Genomic DNA, 24,335 nt, shown 5'->3' with positions numbered 1-24,335 from the left:
TTTTTTTTGTAAAGTAGATCAACCTTATATATAAAATTAGCAATTTAAACGTAGCGTTCTACATGGATAAGACCAGTAATACAGTGAGGGAATTCCTCAAGAATAAACTCGTTCCTCATTAAGAATGAGTGTTTCATTCGCAAGACTGTTGGTAGTCCCATTGGCAATTCACCAGATATGAAAAACCTTTCACTGAATAAGACCATTTAAGACCCCACGAGCCTCCTCAATTACATGCCCATATTCACTCAAATCACAACATTCTTTTCGCACGACCTGCACCACCTGGAGAGCATCTCCTTCTAATTTCACCTATTGATACCCAATTCCCTACAGAACAAAGTGGCTCACCGAGCTGTAATGACTTCAGCAATAATTGGGTCAATAATATAATTTTTCGGAGCTGACAAGGTAGCTAGAACCTCACCCTTATAATCTCGAATAATAACTCCAATACTTACCTTTCGATTGTCTTTGTCCACAACCACATTCTAATTAAACTTTACAAAACCTTCGAATGGGCCTTGCCAAGTCAAGTTCATGAGACGGATGTCTTCTCCAAATTGGGTTCAAATAATTAAACTGACATATAGTTAATAAACTGAATTTTAATTTAGACCAAAAAAAAAAAAAAAAAAAAAACTTTATCCTCAATTAATAAGAGGTGGAAAAGTACTAAAAGAGTAAATGAGCTTGTTTGATAAATCATCCACAAAATTTTCATTTTCATTTTACTTCTCCCAAAAATATCAAATAAAAAACATTCTTACTTTTTTACACTTTTTACATCACATCAATAATTTTTTATTATTATTCAACCAAAAAAACTCACTACAAAACAAAACTTTTTCACTTTTCTATAAAACATTCTCAAATTTTCTATCACATCAATCATTTCTTACTACTATTCAAATAAATATTCCAATTCACAATTACTTACCAAACAAGCCCATATAACCGAGATTCAAGAAGCTTGGAATATCCTTGGCTCAAGAGGGTTTATTCCCTACAAAGATCTCACTGGTCAACTCCCCTCTCCCATCTTTCTCACACACGTGTGTGTATATATATATATACAAACACACACGTAAACATATATTTTTTTTTTCTCAAATTCGGGTTGAAGAATTTTTTCCAACTTGTTGGGCATATGATTCGTACGTGTATTTTAAAAATATATGTAAAAATTATATATTTTGAAGATAAATATTAATTCAATAGATTGAATTAAATTAATAACAAATGTTGCATATTATGTTAATTTTATTAAAAAAATAGATTTTTTAATTAGATTGGAAGAACTTTTTCAAAATCAGTTTGGAATAAAATTTTAGCTATTTTTTATTTATTTTTATTTTTTAAATGACGATTATACTAAAGAGATATGGGATTTTGGAGGGTCCGTGTATCCTATGTTGTTTTTGGCCGTATTCCTTTGCTGTTGGCCTAATTTGTGGGTGTGTTAGCCGAGTAATTCTATCCGGCGAACAAACGTCCATCCAGAATCCATCTTCAGTGAATGAAACTTTTTGGCCATTTTCTTTCTTCCCCAAAAGTTTTTTTTTTCTCTATTCGTAACCATGAACAGTTGATGTCTCTAAAACAAACTAAAAAAAATAAGAATTCCTAAATCTTGCCTAAAATGACATGAAGTTCATAATGGAATTTTGAAATTCACAATAAACATGAGGAGAATATTTAATCCAAAAATTGGTCTAGCAAAAATCCACTGAAAATTATTAAGTGGTGTAATATTTAAGAAATGAGATAATTGTAGAAAGCAAAAAGCAAATCCAATCAAGCTATCAATGAATAACATATTCAATTAGCCAAAAGCAAATCCAATCAAGCTATCTATGAATAACATATTCAATCAGCCAAAAGCAAATCCAATCTAGAAATTGGTATATTTTACTGCTAGGAAAGACTAAACTAGACAGTAGTAGTCTAGATTATACACAAACATATTAATAAATTCTTATGCAAGACATTTATTTCATACCCATATTAAAGGTTGTTTTTCAAGCACGTTTGTTGAAAAGAAAGTTTAAGAAGCAGCCTCCTGCACTATTCTTCAAAGGTTGTCTTGTTCATAGTTGAATGGAGACTAGTGTACTAAATAGTATTATTCATTTATCAAGAGATTAATGCTATTCGGTGCGTGAGATTTATGTACGGGTCTTTATGCGCTAACATGACAATGTAGTCAATAATTTCTTTTTTTTCACAAAATCACTATATTTGGTAGTTCGGGGTGATGTCGACCACCAAATTTGTGATTGGTTAATAAAAGAAAAAATTTAAATCAACAACTTCGAGCGGATTAGACCTCTAATTAATTACTTTGAAAAAATCAACCTCCAAATAACTTAGACAAAGTTGCATTTCCTTTCTATGAATTGGCCCTACGACATCTACAATCTTAAATGGAGAAAAATTACACATATTTTGAAAATGAAATAAATTTAAATTTACCAACACAAAAGAAAATCAAGGGAATAACGACATCAACAAAAATAATATTTGGAATAAATGAAAATTTAATTTGAATAAAAATGGGAAATGTGGAGTTTCCTAGTTGAAAGCGATCACAACCGTCCAATAGCTTGAAAGGTTATGCAACAACCTTTGAAGGTTTGGTGGGGTCATCGACCGACACATTTACAACATATTTTTGACTAAATTTGGGTCAACCCGTTTTGTCAAGCTTAAATCTCATTTCATGTGAGTGGGTTGTATAAGTGTCGTGTATGAATCATTTCTTGAATATAAAATTGCGTGTAATATGAGCTAATGCTGCAGCATATAAGATGCCTATGCACGTGGCACGTGGCACGTGTCCCTCAAATCAAAGACCAAACTCCTATATAATCACCACAAGTTAACTGCCACTCTTGATCAGTCTCCAAGCTCTCCAAGTCCTCCTCAAAAATCTCGGTGAGAAGGAGGAGACCAAGAGCACGAGAAATGGCAGGAAGTGGAGTGTTTGCAGAGATCATAGAGGGTGATGTGTACAGGTATTACTCAGATGGCGAGTGGAAGAAGTCTGCTTCAGGGAAAACTGTTCCTATCATCAACCCCACAACCCGGAAGACACATTTCAAGGTCCAAGGTAATCAATAACCCCCTTCAATCCACACCCACTTCCTATTTCACCTTAAATTCGAGGAAAGTCTTGTCCTTTTTTTTTTTTTTTTGTTTTTTTGGTTGAAAGTTGTATGTGTTCTTATGTAAGTTTCTGCGGAGAATAGATGGTGCAAAGTCAATTTAGTTGCTGTTTTGGAGAATCTTTTTTATATTATCTTGCTTGGAAATGGATGGTTTTCCTATCATGGCTGTTACTGTTTCTGCTAGTGTTAAGTTAGAAAACCCAAAAAAGAAAGCTTTTCTCTCATAGAATTAATGGCATAAAAAATTAATGGCTCTGTTTGTTAACCCTTTTTAGAGGGCGATTTTTTATTTTTTATTTTGTTTGAGTGTTGGTGAAAGTAAAGTTGAGTGTTTTGGGTTTTGGGTTGTTTGTTAAAGTAACTTTTCAAAAGAAAAAAAAAAAAAAAAAAAAAAAGAAAGAGAGAAAATTTTATTAAACAAAGTTTCCAACTTTAGAGCAGAATTGAATAATCTGATTTTTTTTTTTTTTGAAGTTTCATGTACTAATTAATTGCAGATTAATCAAATTTTATAAATTAAAGCTCAGTAGTTATTGAGTCGAATAATTGATCAGACATGTTTTTCTTTAATTAAATCCGAACAGCTTGCAGTCAAGAAGAGGTGAACAAAGCCATAGATGCAGCAAAAACAGCACAAAAATCATGGGCAAAGACCCCTTTGTGGAAAAGAGCAGAATTGCTTCACAAAGCTGCAGCAATATTGAAAGAGCACAAAGCACCCATTGCAGAGTGCCTCGTTAAAGAGATTGCTAAACCAGCCAAGGATGCAGTGACCGAAGTATGTATACTCCCTGTGTATTTGAGTTGCGCCCATCTGTACCTTCTAATAAGACTGAACTTTGAGAAGTTCAAATGCTTATCAAATAATGCCTACTCCATGCATTAGAATTGGGTTTTGAATTGTCTTTGTATGTTTTATGGTCTGTTGAAGGTTGTTAGGTCAGGAGATTTGGTGTCATACTGTGCTGAAGAAGGGGTGAGGATTCTTGGAGAAGGGAAGTTCCTGCTTTCTGATAGTTTTCCTGGCAATGAGAGGACCAAATATTGCCTCACTTCAAAGGTAATTTTATCTAATTTTTCTAAGGTGGTCATGTGCTGTTGGCACCTTGTGGTAATTTGTTCTATTAGTGATTTAGTGGTTTTGCTGATAGAACCACTTCAGTGACCTTTTTTGTCCTGACATGAAATGAGTATTAATTCTGCAAGGCCTTCTGATTCTTACCATAGGGGAATCAAAATACAAAGGTATATCCAGAGAATCATTGACCAACCACTGCATTATATATCTCGGAAACCCCTCAAACAATGTAACATAATCGGAATGTCAATTTCATCTGTTTTTATTACCAAAAAGTGTTAATGAAGTAGTAGGCAAAATTCCATAGAGATCCTTCTGTAAAATAATATTACAAATCAGTTAATAAAATGAAGCATTCAAAGAAGATTCTTTGCCTTATATAACTAGAAAAATCATGGGTAAAGAAGGTGCAAAACTAAAAAGAATACTTTTTTTTGGGGAGAAGGGGGGGTTTAAAAATTAATTTTGTAGGGTCTATCTCATTAAAAAAAATAGAGGTATTTTTAAAATTTCGGGGGGCACTTGCATGTAATTCCGCCCCTGGGTTTAGCAATTAGTGGCAGTGGGTTTATGTCCCAAGGATGGGGCTGCAACTACTGGCCATCTGGAAATGACAGAGTGACGTTTGGCCATAAGCGAATCCAAGTATTTCTTGTGTGGATTTATTTAGTATTTATGTAGTGGCTGTGTGCCAAAATTACTTGGAACTACTGCTACAAGTCACTTTTTATAGACTTCATGCGTGCAGGTGTCTTAATTCATGACTCACGACCATCAAAATCAAGATTTACTTTGAGAAAAATGGTCGATTCTTTGACAAGATAGTACTGTAAAATCTGGTCTCATGATGCCATGAGGAAACATTTTTGGTAGTCAGGCATTCTCTTGATTTTTGACTTCAATAGCCGTTTTATTACTGATGCTAGGGGGAAAACTAGATGTGAATTTAGAATTGGAAGCTGTATCAAATACTAAGCCGAGTATTATAACAGAAATTGAGCATCAAGACAGTAAGATGAGGTAGAGCATTTTTGTTATCATTTATTGTGTATGAGTTCCCCGTGTGTTGTGACATTGATTAAAACTATAAGTAGTCCTAGCATGTTCTCAGACTCTTATTTATCTTGTTTGTACTAGATGAGTGATTTGGACTAACGCCTGTGTGCAGATTCCATTAGGTGTTGTTTTAGCTATCCCACCCTTCAACTATCCTGTCAATTTGGCTGTTTCAAAGATTGCTCCTGCACTTATTGCCGGAAACTCCATTGTGTTGAAGCCTCCAACCCAGGTATGGGATTAACCCTTGATGATCCTAGTATTCCACCTTCCATCACATATAAAGGTTCCGGTGCTGCTCCGCCTTTGATATTCCTATAATATCTCACCCGAATGGACTTTTATGTTTTTTTAACTGGTTTTCTTAGTCCAGTTGTTCTGATGAACTTATGTTATTCCTTGTAGGGTGCTGTAGCTGCATTGCACATGGTGCATTGCTTTCATTTGGCTGGATTCCCCAAAGGCCTTATTAGCTGTGTTACAGGAAAAGGTTCTGAGATTGGTGACTTCCTTACAATGCATCCAGGGGTCAACTGTATAAGGTAATTTTTTAGTCACCTTAAGATCGTTGCCTTCCATCACTTTCACTGGTTCTTATCCTTCCTGATTGTACAACCTTTTCTTTCTCCTTTTCTAATCATACAGCTTCATCATATGGAGATTTACACCTTAAACCAATATAAGCTATTGGGAAATTTACTTGTTTTTATTTTTTGGCCAAGTGGTTTGTGCATCCCTCTATAACCAGATATGATAATAGAAACATTATATTTACATGTCCTGTAAGTAGCAGGTTCTCCTACCTGACAATCATCTACCTCAGCTTCACAGGTGGAGACACAGGAGTAGCGATTTCAAAGAAAGCAGGCATGATTCCTCTTCAGATGGAATTAGGTGGAAAAGATGCATGTATCGTTCTTGAAGATGCTGATTTGGATTTGGTAGCAGCTAATATCATAAAAGGAGGTTTCTCTTACAGGTGAAGGAAAAAATATGGAATTGCTAAACGCACTCACTTTGACAGAATTCTCCATATCATCAAAGAGTCTTAAATTAATATTAGAGTTTCTTTAAGAACGTTTAACTGAAATCTAACAGATTTCATTTTATAATTTGCTTTTTATTCATGAATAAAGAATTTAAGTACCAAACTATTCACAAAATTGAAGAACAAGTCTATAGCAGCTGCATAAAGTTCCTTTTCCCCCCTGTATGAAACTTTTTTCCCCCAATATCCATATTGATCTGTATTTACTGTCCTTAACTAGAAGAAAGAATGATATTGCATCCAAAAAAATTTGTTTTCTAGCACATTGATGCACCCTCATGCTGTCGGCGACTCGGCAAGGGAGCAATGTCTTTCTTCCTGGCTGTTTGTACAAATAATTCCAATTAATTCTGGGCTCCAACTTCTATCTTGGAAAATAACTTATGAATCACAATTTCATCGCTTTGGTCGCTTTGGTTTTACATGGCTCTATCTGCAGTTCAAGCACATGTCCTCATAATTTTGTATTGTTATCTATATCAGTGGTCAAAGATGTACGGCTGTAAAGGTTGTCCTGGTCATGGAATCTGTTGCTGATGCTCTTGTTGAGAAAGTTAAAGCTAAAGTAGCAAAATTAACTGTTGGGCCACCTGAGGATGACTGTGATATTACTCCAGTTGTTACAGAGTCCTCTGCTAACTTTATTGAAGGCTTGGTAATGGATGCAAAGCAGAAAGGAGCAACATTCTGCCAGGAGTACAAAAGAGAGGGAAACCTCATATGGCCGTTATTGTTGGACAATGTTCGACCCGATATGAGGATTGCATGGGAGGAGCCATTCGGTCCAGTCTTACCCATCATCCGCATAAACTCGGTTGAAGAAGGAATCCACCATTGTAATGCTAGCAATTTTGGCCTTCAGGTATGATATTAGTCAACCTTTGTTCATCCACCTAACTTCTCATTCCAACTTGTCCAACTTTTTTTCATAACAAGTCATGTAATTCTTGTAAGTTTTTGACTGTTTGAAACTTTCTAACAGTTTTCATTTCAAAAATCCTCTGCACCATCCAAGTTTTCAGTTCAACTGATTCCAGAATTCCTCATAAGCTGATATACTATTTCAGGGTTGTGTTTTTACGAGAGACATAAACAAAGCAATTTTGATCAGTGATGCAATGGAGACAGGAACTGTTCAGATTAATTCAGCACCGGCTCGTGGGCCAGATCATTTTCCTTTCCAGGTGCATTATCTTTCCATGTTACAGGTTGGATAAAATAATCATTATGAAGAATTATTGTAAAAGTTTCAGAAAGTTGGAAGGAAACCACTTTCCTCTTCAGGTGCAAGACACTATTCACCCACATACATCATCTTGCATTGTTCCAGTCAAAATATTCACCTACTTATTTTTCCTGGCCAAAATAAGTAGCTGTGGTTTGAATAATTCCTTTTGAATCCCTTATGTATCATTCTCTTAATGATTTTTTTAACACGCTGCTTTGTTACAGGGTCTGAAGGACAGTGGAATTGGTTCCCAAGGAATCACTAACAGTATTAACATGATGACAAAGGTTAAGAGCACTGTAATCAACTTGCCCTCACCTTCTTATACCATGGGGTGATATGCCCCTGAGGATAAGCTACATGTACTAGTAGTGTATTTCGGCAAATTATGCAAGTGATATTATGTAAGAAGAGGAAAAAAAACTTATGTGGTGGATCTTCTGAGTAGCCACTGCAATATAAAAACTATCTGCTTCAGTGAATCAATGACTTCCATGAACGTGAGGATCAAGTAATGCTTATTAGAAAATGTACAGTTGGATTTAATACAAATTATAATATCTTATCTTCAGATAACTTGATGTTATCTTGATCCTGTGCTTGAATGGATATCTTTTTATCTTTATCTTCTCCCTTTTTTGAATTCTTTGGATGTTTAATCTTGTCTGCAGAATCTGTTTCAATAGTTAATATGTTTTGGGGGTGTTTTTTGTTTTTATTGAAAAAAATATTTTTAAGTGGAAAAAAATAAAAAACTAAAATTTTAACAAAGTCACCTTTTCTCTTTGCAAATATTTTAAAATTATTGGAAAAGTTCCACTTTTATAAAAGTAGTTTCCCTTACTTTTTTCTGGTTGTGGGCTGTTCAGACAGGCTTCACATAAAATTTTCTTCTTGCTTTTGTTGGGTTTTATTTTTGGTGGTTTGGGGGGATCTGTTGAGTAATTTTGTTTAGGTAAATGTTGGTAAATTCATTTACTTTAGTTGAATTATATTAAAATACTAATTACATCGTAATTAGTTTAAACCGTTAGGATAATTGGTAATTTAATATAGTATGAGAACAAATATTCTGTATATAAAAAGAATGTTTTGAATTCAAATTTTGTTTCATAATTGGCCATTTAACAAAGTATGAACTAAAACTTAAGGTTATGGCAAAACTCAAATCCATTAAGTTTGCTTGTCTTTTACATATTTCTTGGATATTTGCATAAAATGATCCACAAATTTTCTCTCAAATTGGAAGTTGAAAAGTGTAGTCCATGCAAGAAAAGAAAAGATGCTATAGATGATTGGTGATGTACTGCTCTTTGGCCCACTTTCTTTTCCCAACCATTTGAGGAATTTACTTTTACACTATCAAGAAATCAAACCACAAACCTTTTTCATGGAGAAATTTTTTGAATCGATATATATATATATATATATTTTAATTCAGTCTGTTAAATTAATATATGTCTTTAAATTATATAATTTTCACGTATATTTTTTATTTTCAAATGTATTTTTAATAAGGCATGTGATTCTTACATGCATCTTTTAAAATATGCATGATAATTATATATTCTATGAACAAATACCAGTCAAATAGACAGGCAATTTAGTTAAAAAAAAAATTGTTATTTTCTAATATGGTCTTTTTTTTTTTTTTTTTTTTTATGATAAAATTCATTTATAAACCGTTGTGGCAATACATAATTGGTTAAACAATTAAGAGCGTCTGATTGGTCATAATTTTTTTTTTTATTTCTTTTAAAAATTCTGAACTACCACGTCAATACAGATTTAAAATGAATTAATTTATAGTCAAAATTTAATGATGTTACGCTATTTAATAAACGACATGATGACCAGAGGACATGGCACGTGTCACGCGACCAGAGTCCTAATTGCTAATTGACTTTTTTGTCCCAACTAAAGCTGTTTCGTCTTTTTTGGGTAAAAATGTAATTCCCAGCTAAGCCCTCACCTGTCTGTTTTAGAAATTTATTCCTACCATTTGTACAGTCATTCATTGCAGCTGCCGGTTCAGATTCTATCATACTTAAAAAAAAATCCCTAAAATAGACTACTAATGTCATACTCGAAATCTATTTAATTCCATGTATTTTAAGTTTTTTAAATATTAAATATATATTTTCTTTAACAATTTTAAAATGTGTGATTTTAAAAAATAATAATTTAAAAAATGCAACTTTTATAAAAACGGTTAAAACATTTTTGTCAATTGAGTATTTAAAATTGTGCGTTTATTAAAACGTGCCCCATTGCCTACAACACAAAAATGTAGATTTTTTTATATTTTCAAACTATTATTGTTTTCAGACGTATTTCCAAACGAGACAATTTTTTTTATATAATTTTATTTAAAAATGTGCTTTTGGCATACAAAATAGCGGGGTTAAACACACTCTAAGTGACTTGAATCATTTCTAAATAAAATCACAGCCCTTTATAAAGCATTATAAAATTCTATAGTTAAGATCTATTACTTTTTGATGAAACAATATTTATTACCCTTCTCAAATTACTACATAATTTGCAAAGTCCGATGCATAATTACCAAATGGGTTGCAATATTCCTTATTTACTATCAAAAATAACAAAAATATCCTATATAAGATAAAAAAAAAAAACAAAATTTATAAAAATATCTTCTCAAAGTTGATGTGGCTTTTAAATTCACAATTGGAACAAAATTTAATTTTGATCTATACCAAATCTAATAAAGATTTAAGAGCCACATTAATTTGGAAGGATAAAAAGATAATCCCTACCTAGCATTATTAATAGTTAATGAATAATGTTACTCTTCATACAAATTTATTATACTCATTTCATACTACTAATAGCGTATTTTAAATAGTTTTTTGGGTCGGTCATTTAATAAAAACAAAAAAAAAGTCACTTAAAATGCACAAAATCAATTGAAATAAAATAAATGTAATAAATGAGTGAGAATGGTAGTAATTATTTATTTATTAACCACGGGTGAGGATAATAATATTCATTTTCCTGAAAAAAAACAACATATTTTTTCTTCGTATAATATGGTAGTGGATAATATTGTTAAAACAATTGTGAAATTTGACACCACACCTAATCACCACCCATTTATTCAGATACGCAGAAAAAAGAAAAAAAATCCAACGGTCCAGACAACTCCACGTGGGCCCCCACGTCCCGAAAATCAAAAGGCGGATCTCAAACTCGGAATTGAACTCAAATTCAATCCCCAAGAGTCCAGGCTTCGCTGGATCCTCCTTTTTATAGGCGCACCATGGTAAAAAAATCTAGTACCACGCGCCCACACACAAACACAGAGCCCAAAAAAAAGAAAAGAAAAAGAAAAACTTAATTTTGTATAAAATATTTTAGATCAGCAATTTTATTAATTTTTTCGCGAATTTTGTCCGGAAATCCCTAAAAAAAAAAATGGAACCCTAAAGTTTCTCTCATTGAAAATTCCCAATTCTCTGTCTTTGTCTCTGTCTCTTCGATTCGTACGTTCTAGGGTTTTGATGGTGTGAAATCGGAGCGAGAGGTGTGAGATTTGGAAGGATCTAGGGTTACGAAGCGAGCAACAATGGCGACTTCGGATACGGAGCTCGAGGAGCAGCTTCTGCAAGCGGGGAATAGGCTCGTGGACCCTCCGTCGTCCGTGGATGAGCTCCTCCCTCTCCTCGACGTAAATCCCTAATCTTCTTTCCCATTCGTACCAAAACTTTAACATTTCAAATTGTTTGTTGGAGTTTGCACGTGTTCCTGGTTTTTTTATTTTGTGTTTGATGAGATGGGTTCGTGGTATCTTGGGCAATTGAATCTTGTGATGTGGGGGTTTTAGTGGTTTTATTGATCTGTGTTATTAGCCTTTTTGCCTTTTTATTATTGTGTTGCATGCTGTGTTCTTGCTTATTTTCTCGGTTTACAGTTTTATTTTCTGAACTAATCTTATGAGCTTACTTCATGGTGCTGCTTTCATACGTATTTGAAGAACTGGTTGGAATTAGAAGTTGCGCGTGCAGTATAACTAATCTTCCGATGTTACGCTGTTGTATTTTTGTTAGTCTGTTACACTCATTCTTGACAGTACTATGGATGAGAGATTTTAGTGAATCTGTAGCGGTGAAATTTTATTTTATTTCTTTATTGTGGGGCTAGCATCTGTGTAAAGTAGGTCTGCGCGCGCATTTTTGAAGTTATGTATGCAGATATGTGCGCCTTTCTTCATTAGCTGTGGGGCAATTATTTAGATTCTGCAATAAACACAATGCCATATTAGCGTTATGCTCAGGAGATTGTCAGGAATGAGCTATAACTAAGATGGCATGTAGTTGGGGAAACATGAATGACTTAAGATATCAGTATTTATTGACAAGATTTAAATAATTAATTAATTTTTTCTCGAGCAGTACAACTAAGGAAACCAAGTGGATACTGAGAAACTTTTGAGTTCGTTGAATTTTAATTATTGTCGCCGTAACTGTAGAGGAATTGAGGGAGCGAGTGAGGGGAGAGAGATTACGTTTGGAACTCTACGATCTCTGTTTGTTTCACACATAAATTCTGGAAAGAAAATATGGAAAGGAGAGGTACATTTTGGATTATAACTTCTTCAAAAGAGGAGGAATTATGGATAAGCACGTCACTATAATAACTGAAGTTCTTGTTTCTTTCCTTTTCTAACTGCATTTTTTCATCAAAACATGGTTGTAACCATTTCTTCTTTTCTTACTGTCCGTTTGTTTTGCTTTCAGACAACCAATTATTGAGAGGGGTGTTGTCTTATTTCTTTTAATTTCTTTGCTGTTCTTTACACACATATTTTTATGATATGTGTTTAATAGATTTAAAGTCAATTTCAAGAAGTGCCTTTAGTGGGTGTGATAAAATTCTGTCACATATTTTATGTAAACTACTTTTAGAAGATTTCTTTCCTTTTTTGAAAGTAGGGAAGCCCTATTTTTGGTCATGGGGGTGTAGGTGGGGCATAAAAGGAAATCATCAAGGCCTGATGTGTGCATATGCGTGAAGCTCTTGATTCTGGATTTATTCAAAGTGTCCTCAATGATGTTTCCCTGAAGTTTACAATGATCCTACATAAGTTATATTTTCAGAATTTGAAGCATTTACAATTTTTTACAATTTTTTTTTTTTCTTTTTCTTTCAAGCCTGTGATGAGCTAGGTAGATGGTGCATGTTTGATAAGTATCTTAATACTCTTTAAAAAAAATGCTCCATTCTTGTTATGACCAAACTTGGATCATCCATGCAGCGCCTGATGCAAACAGGAAGTTTACTTGATTTCTTTATAGAATATTGCTATTGATTGTCAAAGAAAATTATCAAACTTCACGAAGTTTTGTTGTTAAAAAAAAAAAAAACTACATGAGGGTAGAAAATTTTTACGGAGGAATTTTTGGAAATTTTGAGAAGGTACATGTTACAGGGCATTTATGGAATCCAATAAATTTGGATCTGTAGAGAATACAAGAAGTGTGTATTACTGAACTAATTTTGTTGAGAGAACGCAGATTCTTGACCTGTTAGTAGCATGGAAGCTGCTTGTAAAGATGATCTTACAAATGATAAGCCTCTTGATTTTGTGTTGGTACTGCCATATTTTGCTTGAGCTATATAATGTTTTAGTGAGAGATATAATTTTTAAAAGATTAGTTGTTTCTTCAATTTCAAGTGTAATATGTTTTCTTGCTGTTGCAATACCTTGAAATTGTTCTTTGATTTAGGACAGCTAGAAGCCTTATTTTTCTTGGTGGCTGTCCTCCAAAAAATCCTTCTTTTTCTTCCCTACATCACCAAAAGCCGCGTCATTCCATTTCTTCAAATCTACTTTCAAAGCTTTCAACTTACTTGCCAATATAAAGCTTGGTAATCCTTGAAAGCTATAGGACAGCCACCAAGTTTTCACGTGCACCACAAATCCCTCTGATTTCAGCCACATATTTTCAAACTTGAAATACTCGCTACCTCGACCTGACTCCCCACAATCCAACATCAATGCAAAATGATCTGACAAGATTATTAGAAGTCTCCTCTGTGATACCTGTGCACTAGGGTTGCGCCCCACTGCGTTTATTTAATGATATTGAATTACTTATAAAAAAAAAAAAATTTATTAGAGCTGTCGGTTTTGGTTACTGCTATTCATATTTGTAATTTTGAGTTTGTTTTACATGCACTCTCTTCCATTTTTGGTCTGTTTCATTAATGCTGATGCACCTTCCTTTTGCAAAATTACCAAATGAATTTGCAACTGTTAGGCTGTAAATTTGTTGAGTATCAGGCTAATTGATTGTCCACTGTCACACCTTTTTCCATTCAGCGAATGTTTAAATGGTTATGTTATATTTATCTTAATTTTTGTAATGATGAGAGGTTGAAAATAGCAAAGCTGTTACTTTTTACTCGTTCTCATGGTCGTTGCATTTGAATAATCCTTTTTTTTTTTTTCCCTGGCGATTTTAGCGAGTAGAGAACTGTCTATCAAGAGTGGAACAATCTCCTACCAAATCAATGCAAAGTGCACTTTCTCCATCATTGAAAGCATTGGTTGATGATAAACTTTTTAGACACTCAGACGCTGATGTAAAAGTTGCAGTTGCCTCTTGCATCAGTGAGATAACAAGGATAACTGCACCTGATGCTCCTTATGATGATGACCAAATGAAGGTACTTGGAACTAAATGTTCTAGACATTGGGAGAAAAGTTATATACAAACTGTCTGTCTCTTTGTTCTCTAAAGATTACAGCGTTTTGATGAACTTTCATTTTATGTTATGCAGGAGATCTTTCAGTTGATTGTATCTTCATTTGAAAATCTATCTGACAATTCCAGTCGGTCATATACAAAGAGGACCTCGATTCTTGAAACTGTTGCTAAGGTCAGGTCATGTGTGGTGATGTTGGATCTTGAATGTGATGCACTGATCCTTGAGATGTTCGAGAATTTCCTAAAGGCAATAAGGTATGTAAATTATTTTCCTGTTGAGAGTCCCCCCTTCTTGAGGATATTTTGTTATTGACAGATATCTACTGTAGTATGTCTTTCATTCTGAAGTTTGGTTATCTATTTGATACATTTGATTTGTGAAATGGTACATATACATAAGACCGATTCTTTCTCAAACCAAGACAAACTTTGGTGTCAGTGGTGCTATTGGGAACAGGGTTGGCTGCATTTATACGACCTTATTATAGAGCATTATATTCGTAGATGGATGGTTCCTTAAATGATCGTACTGGATACTAAAATACAATTATACACCTGTGCTTTGTGGTTTGACTGCTGAACTTATGCTTATACCATCTTGAAAGATCTATTCGAATATTTACTTGACATAAATTATATCAATCATGTATTATTGATTTATATCAAGTAAATATGCTTGGAGCCCAAACTGTCATTATATACCCTGGTCTTGTAAATTATATGGCTGAATCCCGTGACAACTATTCTCTTTTACATTTGTTGTTGTTTGTGTTGTTATTTTGCTAGATTAAGTCATTACAACAAAGATACTAATAAGATGATTGTTTGCAAATGCTTACAGTAAAAATGTTTATCAATTTGCTGTTAGGGATTTCAGGGCTTGTTTAGATATTGTATTAAAGTGGAAGTTACCAGTAATATATTACCACTTTTGTTGCTTTGTTAAAGGAACGAAGGGTTGATGGTGTAGATCAGGTAGAGAAGAATAACAGACCTGGCTGAAAACTAATAAATAAGTAAAAGATATGAATATTCAATAAGTATTTGTAGTTAAGGTGTTGTACTCATATTTAACACTTAGAATATAGTGTAATCAATATCAAGTGGTTGAGATTTATGGATTGTTTCCTTACGCATTCATTAATTCATTGTCTTTTAGAATTTGTTGGGGTGGAATATTTGGGGAAACAGAAAATTCATATTGTGGAAGAGGATTTAGGATGACATAATATTGTTGCATGACTTGAAGTGATAAGTTTATGCACCTTTTTTCCTTAGTTTCTGCTACTCCCTGTTTTTCATCCTCCTTTTATCATTTATTTGATATTTTGAGAGCCTTGATTTTATTGATTTTTATTTTTTTTAATTTTTTTTATAGAGAGGTATGCAGTATTCCTTTTACACTGTTCAGCCCTATCCTCTTCCCAGATTATCTAATTTATTGCCTTTTGGTTTCCTAATTCAAATCTATACTGCCATGATCACCAATAAGTTGGAGTTACTGTCCCTCAAAACCTTCTTTTTATTTTATTTGTTTCAATTTGTGATTTATCTCGTATTTCTGATGGTTCCCCTTGTTCAATTATCAGGGACTATCACCCAGAGAATGTCTTTTCGTCTATGGAGACAATTATGGCCCTTGTTATAGAAGAAAGTGAAGATATTTCTCTAGAGTTACTCACTCCCATCTTAGCCAGTGTTAAAAAGGACAATGAGGTTAATTATACAGTGTGGCTGACAATATGCTTCTACCCCCTCAATTTTATTAATTTTCTGACATCCTCCATTTGCAGGAAGTTCTTCCCCTAGCTCGGAAGTTGGCGGAGAGAGTGCTTGAAAGCTGCACTACTAAAGTTAAACCTTATTTGATTCAAGCAGTGAAAACCTTGGGAATATCTTTTGATGATTATAGTAAAGTTGTTGCTTCAATATGCCAAGAGACATCTGGCGCTGTTGAGCAGAATGAAGTCCATGCTGCTGGCAAAGATATGGTATTCTTGCAATTGGTCTCGAGATAGACAAATTTTACATTTGTTGTTTTTTCATAACCGCAAAAGAACTCTTGATTTGGTGCTTCCTCCATAATCATCACTATAGCTGCCCCTATCGGCTCTGACCCATTCGTCATGGCATTTGACTAGCATTTCAACCAAATCTAGTAACTCATCTGGTATCATTGTTGCCATTTTGCCATCTTACTGTTGCTTTGTCCACCAATCACCATCTCTTCTCCTGCTAACTGTGTATTCCTTAATTGCTCAAAAACAAAATTTTATTTGCTTATGAAATATTGCCATATAAATAGTGTCTTGAAACAGTTGTCTCATGTGGGATATTTCTTCCATCTGGCCAAGTTGTCATTGGTTGTTGCTTGCGCTAGTTCACTGGTGTTATAATTTGTGTATGTGACGAGAATATAACTAAGAAATTGCATGTTTATATTCTGCAGGCTGATGAGAGCAAGTCAGTTGGGGCATCTTTGGATGAGTCAGCCCCAGTATGTTGTTCTTCCACTTCTTTTTAGTGTTTTGCTCTACTTTTTTATTTTATTTATGATTTTTTGCTTCTGTGTAAGCTAAGTTTTGAGCCTGTGGTGGTCATTTACATAATTTTTCTAATGATTAGGAGGATAAAGAGAGAGCAACAGCAGTTGTTTCTTCTGAACAAGTTGATCCTGCTATTCAGAGATCTCCCAACTTGGTGATGAGCAATGGTGTTGCAGAGACTGGGGAAGATGACTCTTTGCCACATTCAAATTCCGAAAAGAAGCAAGAGCATGATCATCATACTGATCAGTCCAAAAGTATTAATACATCGAGCAATGTTGAACCTGATAGTTTGGACACTAAGAAGGAAATAAATACAGAACTTAAGCCAGAAGAAACTACTAAGAAAAGAGGAAGAAAATTGAGTTCTTCAGCGAAATCAACTGAACCTTCTGACAGTTCTCTTATTGATGATGAGGTGGAAACTGAAAAGCAGACTGAGCATAAAAGTCACAGTGAGGATGTGCCTAGTTCACCTGTTAAGGACCCATCTGTTGAGGCAGCTGGGTCTACAGAAAATGAAAAAGAAGCTGGTATTAAGCTATCCTCACCTAAGGTTTTGGAGAATGAATCTGGGAATGTTGCTTCTCAATCCCCAAGTGGAAGCGTTCCTGATGAAAACCGTTCCAAAAGGGCTGGTGGACGACAAAAGAAAAAAGGGAGCTTGAATAAGGAGGCTACCCCATCTGCAGATGATGTTTCCAAAAAAGCTTCTGAAGGAACAAGTGATTCAGAAATAAAACCAAATAGACGCTCAGGGAAAAAGGTGCCCGGGGACGTTTCTAATGAGAACAAAAATCCAACTGCAGTAGATGCATCCAAAAAGGAAAGTGCCAGCATAAGTTATTCAGAGGCAAAACCATTGAAGCAGTCAGCTAAGAAGGTAGATGGAAGCAGTAAGATTGGACATGGACCCCTTTCAAAGCAGCTAGAGGACAAGAAAAAGCGTGGACGAGGAAAAGCTATTTCTGAAAAGGATGCAACAAAATCTTCTGCTAAAGATGATGACAAAGTACTTTCTTATTGGCTTTGTAGTGATGAGTTTGCTGTCGTTTCAATGTAATGCTATGTTGAATTCTGTAACTAAGAGAAATGTTGTTATTATGATTTATGTAGAAAATGGTGACTTCACCAAAGTCACTGACAAAATCAACTAAAGATGATCGTAACTTGGAGGAGACCCCAAAGGCAAGTTCCAAGAGGAAGCGTATTCCAGACAAGGAAAAAGTATGTAATCTTGATTCTGCAATGATTTTTTTTTCCCCGTTTCAAAAATAAATTTCAACTTGCGTGTAATATTGTGCTTGGGATTTGAATATGTAGAATGTCCTCCATAGAACAAGTAGATTGCATGCTGGTAACCTTTTTTTGTCAGATTTTGGCTTTCTATTTTTGTAATGAAAATCAGTTGCAGTTCTCTTGATGTAGAATGATCAGTGGATACTTGTAGACTTAAAGTTTGTGTAGGTGTGTTAGTTTTTCCATTGTGATTACTGTTGATGTTGTTGATTGGATCTACTGATACATCCACTTGTTTCACCGGATGTATGAATTCATGCATGCAGAGAATTATTTTTGTTGCTTGTAGGCTTTCATTGTATTATTGTGAAATTTTTTCCTACACGAGTAAACAAATATCTAGAATTTGTGGTCTTCTGTATCCTTTTGTTTTCAGATATTACTTTTTTGGTGCACAAAACTGAGCTGTTTGTTAATACCATGTAGAAGACTAATACTATAAAAGTAGTCGCATAGATGGTTTGTTTTGTCCCTATTAAAATGATTATGTTACGAACTTTGAGCCAACCTTATATGATTCAATAAGTTGTTTTAATAACACTAGGCATTGTGCTCTTTAAATTATTTCAATTTCAAACACACTGCAAGAGTTGTCTTTCATATTTTATATTTGGGATTTCACTTGAAGACCCCTTTATGCTTTTGGGATCAATTTCTTACCGAGTGATTTTCATCGCAGGACTCTGATTATGGTGAGAACTTGGTTGGTTCAAAGATTAAGGTTTGGTGGCCGAAGGATCGGGCGTAAGTACCATTATTATCTTCTCTATGCTTCAAAAGTTTTTGCTTGGGCTGTTTTGTGGGTTTTGGGTTTATTTTGGTTTCTCCCTTCTTTTTTTTTTGTTGGGGGGGGGGGGTTGTCCTTGTGTATATTTCTAGTGTACTTTAGGGGCGCCTTTCACTTTTTATAAAATGTGCTTGTTCGCCTATCGAAAAATAAATTTTTTTTTTCCCTGGAGATCTTCATTAATTGATCTTTTTGAATGCTGATTTTCTGTGAGGTTGTGTATCTTATGTTTTATATTTTCTCCATTTTCTTTCTAAGCCATTCTGGAGAGTTTTGTTAATTGAACTGTTGAGTGCTTGTGTCTCCATGTGTGTTCGTCATCTATAATTTTTTTAGGCCTTGTTTGGTTCGCGGAATAGATTCTTGGAATGGAATGACTTTTTCATAAGAATAGTGGGCTTGTTTGATAAATACATGTACAGAACAGAACATTACAGAATAGTGGGTTGTTAGTTTTGAAATTAGTAAAAAGTGATGATGTGATATAAAATAAAAAGAATTTGTATAAAAAGGTGAAAAAATTTTGTATTGTAGTGAATTTTTTTATTTGAATAGTAATAAAAAATTATTGATGTGATATAAAAAGTGAAAAAAGTGGGAATGTTTTGATGTTGATTGGTGGTGAAAAATATAAAAAAAATGAAAAAAAGAATGCATGAACAGTGTTGTATTGTTTTGTATTCTAACAAACAAGGCCAGTAATTCTTTTGTTTGGTAGGGGTCTATTCCTTGAAATAGTTTGGGATTGCGATTTTAAACCAAATCGCAGAAAATAATCATTTGAGAACTGTGTTTTTAAAAATTGCGATTTGAAAACGCAGAAAATCTGTCTTTTCAAATCGCAGGTAAGATGGTGTTTTTTTTGAAAATGCAGAATTTTAAGGGCTAATTTGCTATTTTAAAGGTTAATCTATGATTTTGCCAAACGGTTAACTGCGTTTTTAAAAATCACTTTTTTCAAATCACACACTTTGAAATCGTTATTTTAAATTGCACTTTTTGAAATTGCAAACTCAAATGAACTCTTATTCTCATTGGAATAACTATTCCATTACGAAGATGAATACTTATTCCTCTAAAAAAATGAGATAAATAGTTATTCCAATGGGAATATACTACATTTTCTAGGAAAAAAAAAAACCTCTTTTCTTTTTTTTTTTTTTTTTTTTTTTTTTTTTTCTTTTTTTTTTTAATTATTATTATTATTTTTTTTCAAAAAAAGAAAAAGAAAACCAAAACCCCAACCCCCCTTTACAGCAATGGGTGGTTGGCCTGCCACCGGTTTTCGAAATTTTTTTTTTTATTGTTTTTATTTTTGTTTTTTGTTTTTTGTTTTTTTTTTTATAATTGGAGTCTTTTTTTTTTATAATTTTTTTTAATAGTAATTTTGATTGGATTCTAATTAAAGTATATGAGTTGTTACCAAACTAAAAATTAGGAATAACCATTCCATTCTACTTTCTTTTATTCCTGGTAATAACTATTCTATTTTCCAATAGAATACTCATTCTGCAAACCATGCGAGGCCTAAGTGGTTTTGATCAAGTGTTTTTGTTATATGTTATTCAATCATTTCATAGACCTCACCCAAAAAAAAAAAAAATCATTTCCTAGACTAGTCATGTCATCATTTTTTTTTTCTTTCAAAAATCTAGGTTCAGCTTCTTTCATGACAACTAATTGCTGTAATTGTCAAATACTTTTTCTTCAATTGTTGTCAACTTTTATCATCTTGAATACAAGTAACTTTTGTCATATTATTTATATATCTTAGATGTCAGACCTGAAAGTTAATGCTACTTAGGTTTCAGTGGTGATGGCTTGTCCCCTGTGGCGTCGTGTGGAATTCTGTGAAAGTTTGGTCTTTATGGGGGTAATTAGGTCCATTTGGAAGGAGGGAGAGACGAGAAATTTAGGAGGCATAGAGGTGACAAATGAAGTTGTAAAGAAGGCAATTCCTTCATTAGCAGCGATTATGATGTGTAGGTACACTGAAGTTTAGAGGATGTTGTATTTTAAATATTAACTAGAAATTGTGAGCCTAAATGAGGAATGAAGTTGAAAAGAAGAATGAGATGAAATTTTGCTTGGTATTAATTGGGAGGTTGAGTAAGTAGTAGATCTATTGGAGGATATGTAGATAAAGAAAGTGGGTTATCTTTATTGGTGTGACTGCTGACCTGGATGAGAGGAAGCTTTCATATCCAATTTTGTAGGTGGGGAAGGGATCCGAGAGACTTTGATTGGGAAATTCATTGTATTTGAGCTATGGAGATGTTGAGCTTGTTTTTTCTTACGCCTATTTTATAATTTTGCAGGTTTTATGAAGGTGTTGTGGAATCTTTTGTTTCTGAAATAAATAAGCACAAGGTCAGAAGCCAATTGTTCTAGCCATATAACTATTATCTCTGTTACTTATATTTTTTTTTTTTCATAAAATTTGCACTGGTGATTATGAAAATTTATACGGATTATTTTATTCACTAATAAAGATGGCCTTTTTTTTCTCTTCCCCTTTGTGCATTGTATTTGATGTTGACTTTCCTTTTTTACTTTGATTGTGGTGTTCTATATAGGTCTTATATACTGATGGTGATGAAGAAATATTATACCTTAAGAAGGAAAGGTGGGAGATCATTGGAGGTGACTCTGGGTTAGATGGGGTGGGTGGCGGCCTGATTTATATTTTTGCTAGCTTATACTTTCTTTCTATGTGTTCTAGATTAATGCTAATATGTTGCGTTAACAGGAACAAGCAACTGATCACCAAAGTCCTGATGCTCCCACTAAAACGTATGTATTGCTTTCTTTGATATCAACTTTTCAATCATGAAATCGTTCCATTATGCTATTCTTTTGAGGTGTTCTAAATTTAATTCCTCAGTGTTATTTTTAATTTCTGTTGAATTACAGAGTCCAAAACCAATTTTAGCAATTTTTAGCTTTGTTGCATTATTTATTTCCCTGCCATGGCGGATGCTGCTGTAACCCTGTTTTGTATGTTGTATCAGCTTTTTGTATTGGTCTAGCATGATAAATTTACTGACAAATTTGTCATTCGGGATATCAAGTTAATATGACCTATTAGTTCCATTTCTGCCTGCTTTGAATTGGTGCCAAATGGTGCTCTGCTGTTGTAGTATAACACTACATGAACTTTAAGTTTTTTATTTATTTATTTTTTTAAATTTTTTTATTTGTATTATTTTAACCTTGCATTTAGTTGTTGTCCTTAATACAAAGTGGCTTATGTGGTGGGCTCCTTCGGCTGTCTCGTTTGTTTATTTGCAAACGTTCTTTCTTGTCTTTGTAACACCTGCTTTGCTTTGTTTTGATCATTACTGCCAGGTCCTCAAAGAAGAAACTGAAAATAATTTCTGGTGAGCCAACAAAGCATGGAAAGATGGATGCTTCACCCAAGAAGTGCGTGCATTTATTAATCAATTTTGGGTGTTGTTCTTTAGTTGGCTTCTAAGAGTTTGGTTTACATTTCAGGAGTGGAGGTGCTTCCTCTAGCAAATCCAAAGGTACATCTTCAAAATCTGATCGTAAGTCTCGTGATGGCAAGCCGAAAGATGACTCCCTCAGGACTCTAAGCAAATCAGAAGATGTCAGTAGCGGCAAATCTAAGGATCATGCGCCTAGAAGTGGCAGTAGTAAATCAGTTGATGCTGCTCCTAAATTGGCTGGGAAATCCAAGAACAATGATCCTGACATACCCAAGACTGGCAAATCCAAGGATGATGATACTGGCACACCGAAAGCTTCCACAAAACCCAAGCAAGATATTGCAAAGACTGGAAAGTCCAAGCAGGACACGCCCAAGAGTGCCCCCATTTCCAAAGGCAAAAACCCAAAAAGTGGTGGCAAGTCTAGTGCTAATAATGGTACTGGCAAGGTGAAATCTGGTGCTTCATCAAAGATAAAAGAGAGCGAGGATACGAGGGAAAACTCAAGTGATTCTGCTAAGGTGCCTGAAAGTACAGCAAAGGGGAAGTCGCCAAGTTCAGCGAAAGGACAGGGAGGAAGTGACTCCAAAAGTGGGAAGAAGCGACGAAGGGGAGCTAAAAGTTGATAAATTTGCCCGCTCGTTGCTCTGAAGCCTGTTTTTTTTTTTTTTTTTTTTTTTTTTTTTTTTTTTTTTTCTTCTTCTCTCCTTTTAATATAATATTCAAATCTTCCTACCGCCATCTTCTGCAGCTTTCTTTGATACTCAGCGCTGCAGTTAACATAAGCTGTCAATTAGGTATTCTTCATCATCTTTTGACATAATTGCCAGGTTGTGACTTTAGCTTGTAATCCACAGGTAGACTAGTTTATAGTGGTTTTGTTAGGGTTTAGTTAGCTTTGCTCTACATTCTTGTTTTAGATTGAATTTCTCGTGTTATTTGGGAGACAGCAGTAGAAGACATTGGTTAGCTTTGTTCAACAAAGTGGCTTTTATAGGCAGTGTAATAGATTCAAAAACTTGGCTGGCAGAAAATTTCTTCTCTTGACCGTCCCAGCATCCTGTTGCTTTCCCACGCTAACCAGGGGTCTTCTTCTTGATACTCCAATAATTTACCGGCCAAATCTTTTTCTTATAAACGACTTTTACATAATTTTCATGCTTAATCATGTAAATGTTCCATCCTTAATATACACTCGTAAAACGTGGATTTGAACCCAAATCTTGTGTTTATCTATTCCAACCCTGATTTGATATTTGCAACTCTCACATAATACTTACATAAACGTCTCATAAATATCGTCTTTTGTTTTAAAAAAAACAATATATTTGTTTAAAAACAATATATCTATTGCGCTGCAATCTGGGCCTTATTTGTTCGGACAGGTTCATAAGTGGGCTTGAGAGGTTTTGAGCCCAATATAATATAATATACTAAAGAAGATCTAGGCCTGTGGACCGATTGAAGCACTTCCATCTTGGTGCACAAGATAGCCATTTATGTTGAGGAAAAAGATAAATTATTATCAGTTGCTGTTTAAGGCTTTTGGGCACGGTTCTGGGGGATTTATATATGGTATGGGCGGCCTTTTACTCTCTTTTACAACCAGTAGTAGATCACAAAAAAAAAAAAAAAAGATTTTTAGAGGTGGAAGAAAATAAAAGAAAAGACACCTGTGAGAGCTTTTGTTAAAAGAATGATGTTAGAGGTGGGACATCTTTTATTATAAATTCCTTACAAATTGATGTAGTAGTTTATGTGTCACTCATGTAAACTGTGACGTAAAATTGTAAAGAGATCTTAATAAAAGTTGTTTAAATGGAACAGTGTTTTCCAATTTATAAATAAGTAAAATATAATTGAAGTCCACATCATTTAAGATTTGGATGTACCCATTTCGAAATACAATCCAAAATTTCAAACCCACTTCATGTTTTTGC

At 34.1% G+C, this 24,335-nt stretch overlaps 2 protein-coding genes across 2 annotated transcripts; both read left to right on the top strand.

The window, feature by feature from the left end:
- The first annotated feature begins 2,887 nt into the window (after positions 1-2,887).
- On the top strand, positions 2,888-8,166 carry LOC133871238 (NADP-dependent glyceraldehyde-3-phosphate dehydrogenase). Its single transcript, XM_062308637.1, has 9 exons — positions 2,888-3,112; positions 3,755-3,948; positions 4,102-4,230; positions 5,417-5,536; positions 5,710-5,846; positions 6,128-6,283; positions 6,836-7,214; positions 7,420-7,536; positions 7,805-8,166. The coding sequence occupies exons 1-9, from the start codon at positions 2,968-2,970 to the stop codon at positions 7,916-7,918; spliced, it is 1,491 nt and encodes a 496-aa protein (XP_062164621.1). The 5' UTR covers positions 2,888-2,967; the 3' UTR covers positions 7,919-8,166.
- A 2,709-nt stretch (positions 8,167-10,875) lies between these two features.
- Positions 10,876-23,429, top strand: LOC133870346 (sister chromatid cohesion protein PDS5 homolog C). The gene is made up of 14 exons (XM_062307441.1): positions 10,876-11,271; positions 14,070-14,273; positions 14,388-14,569; positions 15,904-16,030; positions 16,108-16,305; positions 16,764-16,811; positions 16,940-17,872; positions 17,977-18,087; positions 18,839-18,903; positions 21,265-21,316; positions 21,523-21,609; positions 21,696-21,739; positions 22,295-22,369; positions 22,442-23,429. Exons 1-14 carry the CDS (start codon positions 11,170-11,172, stop codon positions 23,019-23,021), a joined length of 2,808 nt encoding a protein of 935 aa, XP_062163425.1. The 5' UTR covers positions 10,876-11,169; the 3' UTR covers positions 23,022-23,429.
- The last annotated feature ends 906 nt before the right edge of the window (positions 23,430-24,335 follow it).

The sequence above is a fragment of the Alnus glutinosa genome, chromosome 6 (genome assembly GCF_958979055.1).
Source record: "Alnus glutinosa chromosome 6, dhAlnGlut1.1, whole genome shotgun sequence".
Classification (NCBI taxonomy): Eukaryota; Viridiplantae; Streptophyta; class Magnoliopsida; order Fagales; family Betulaceae; genus Alnus; species Alnus glutinosa.
The sequence above is the reverse complement of the archived record's forward strand: the minus strand, read 5'-3'. Positions and strand labels throughout refer to the sequence as shown.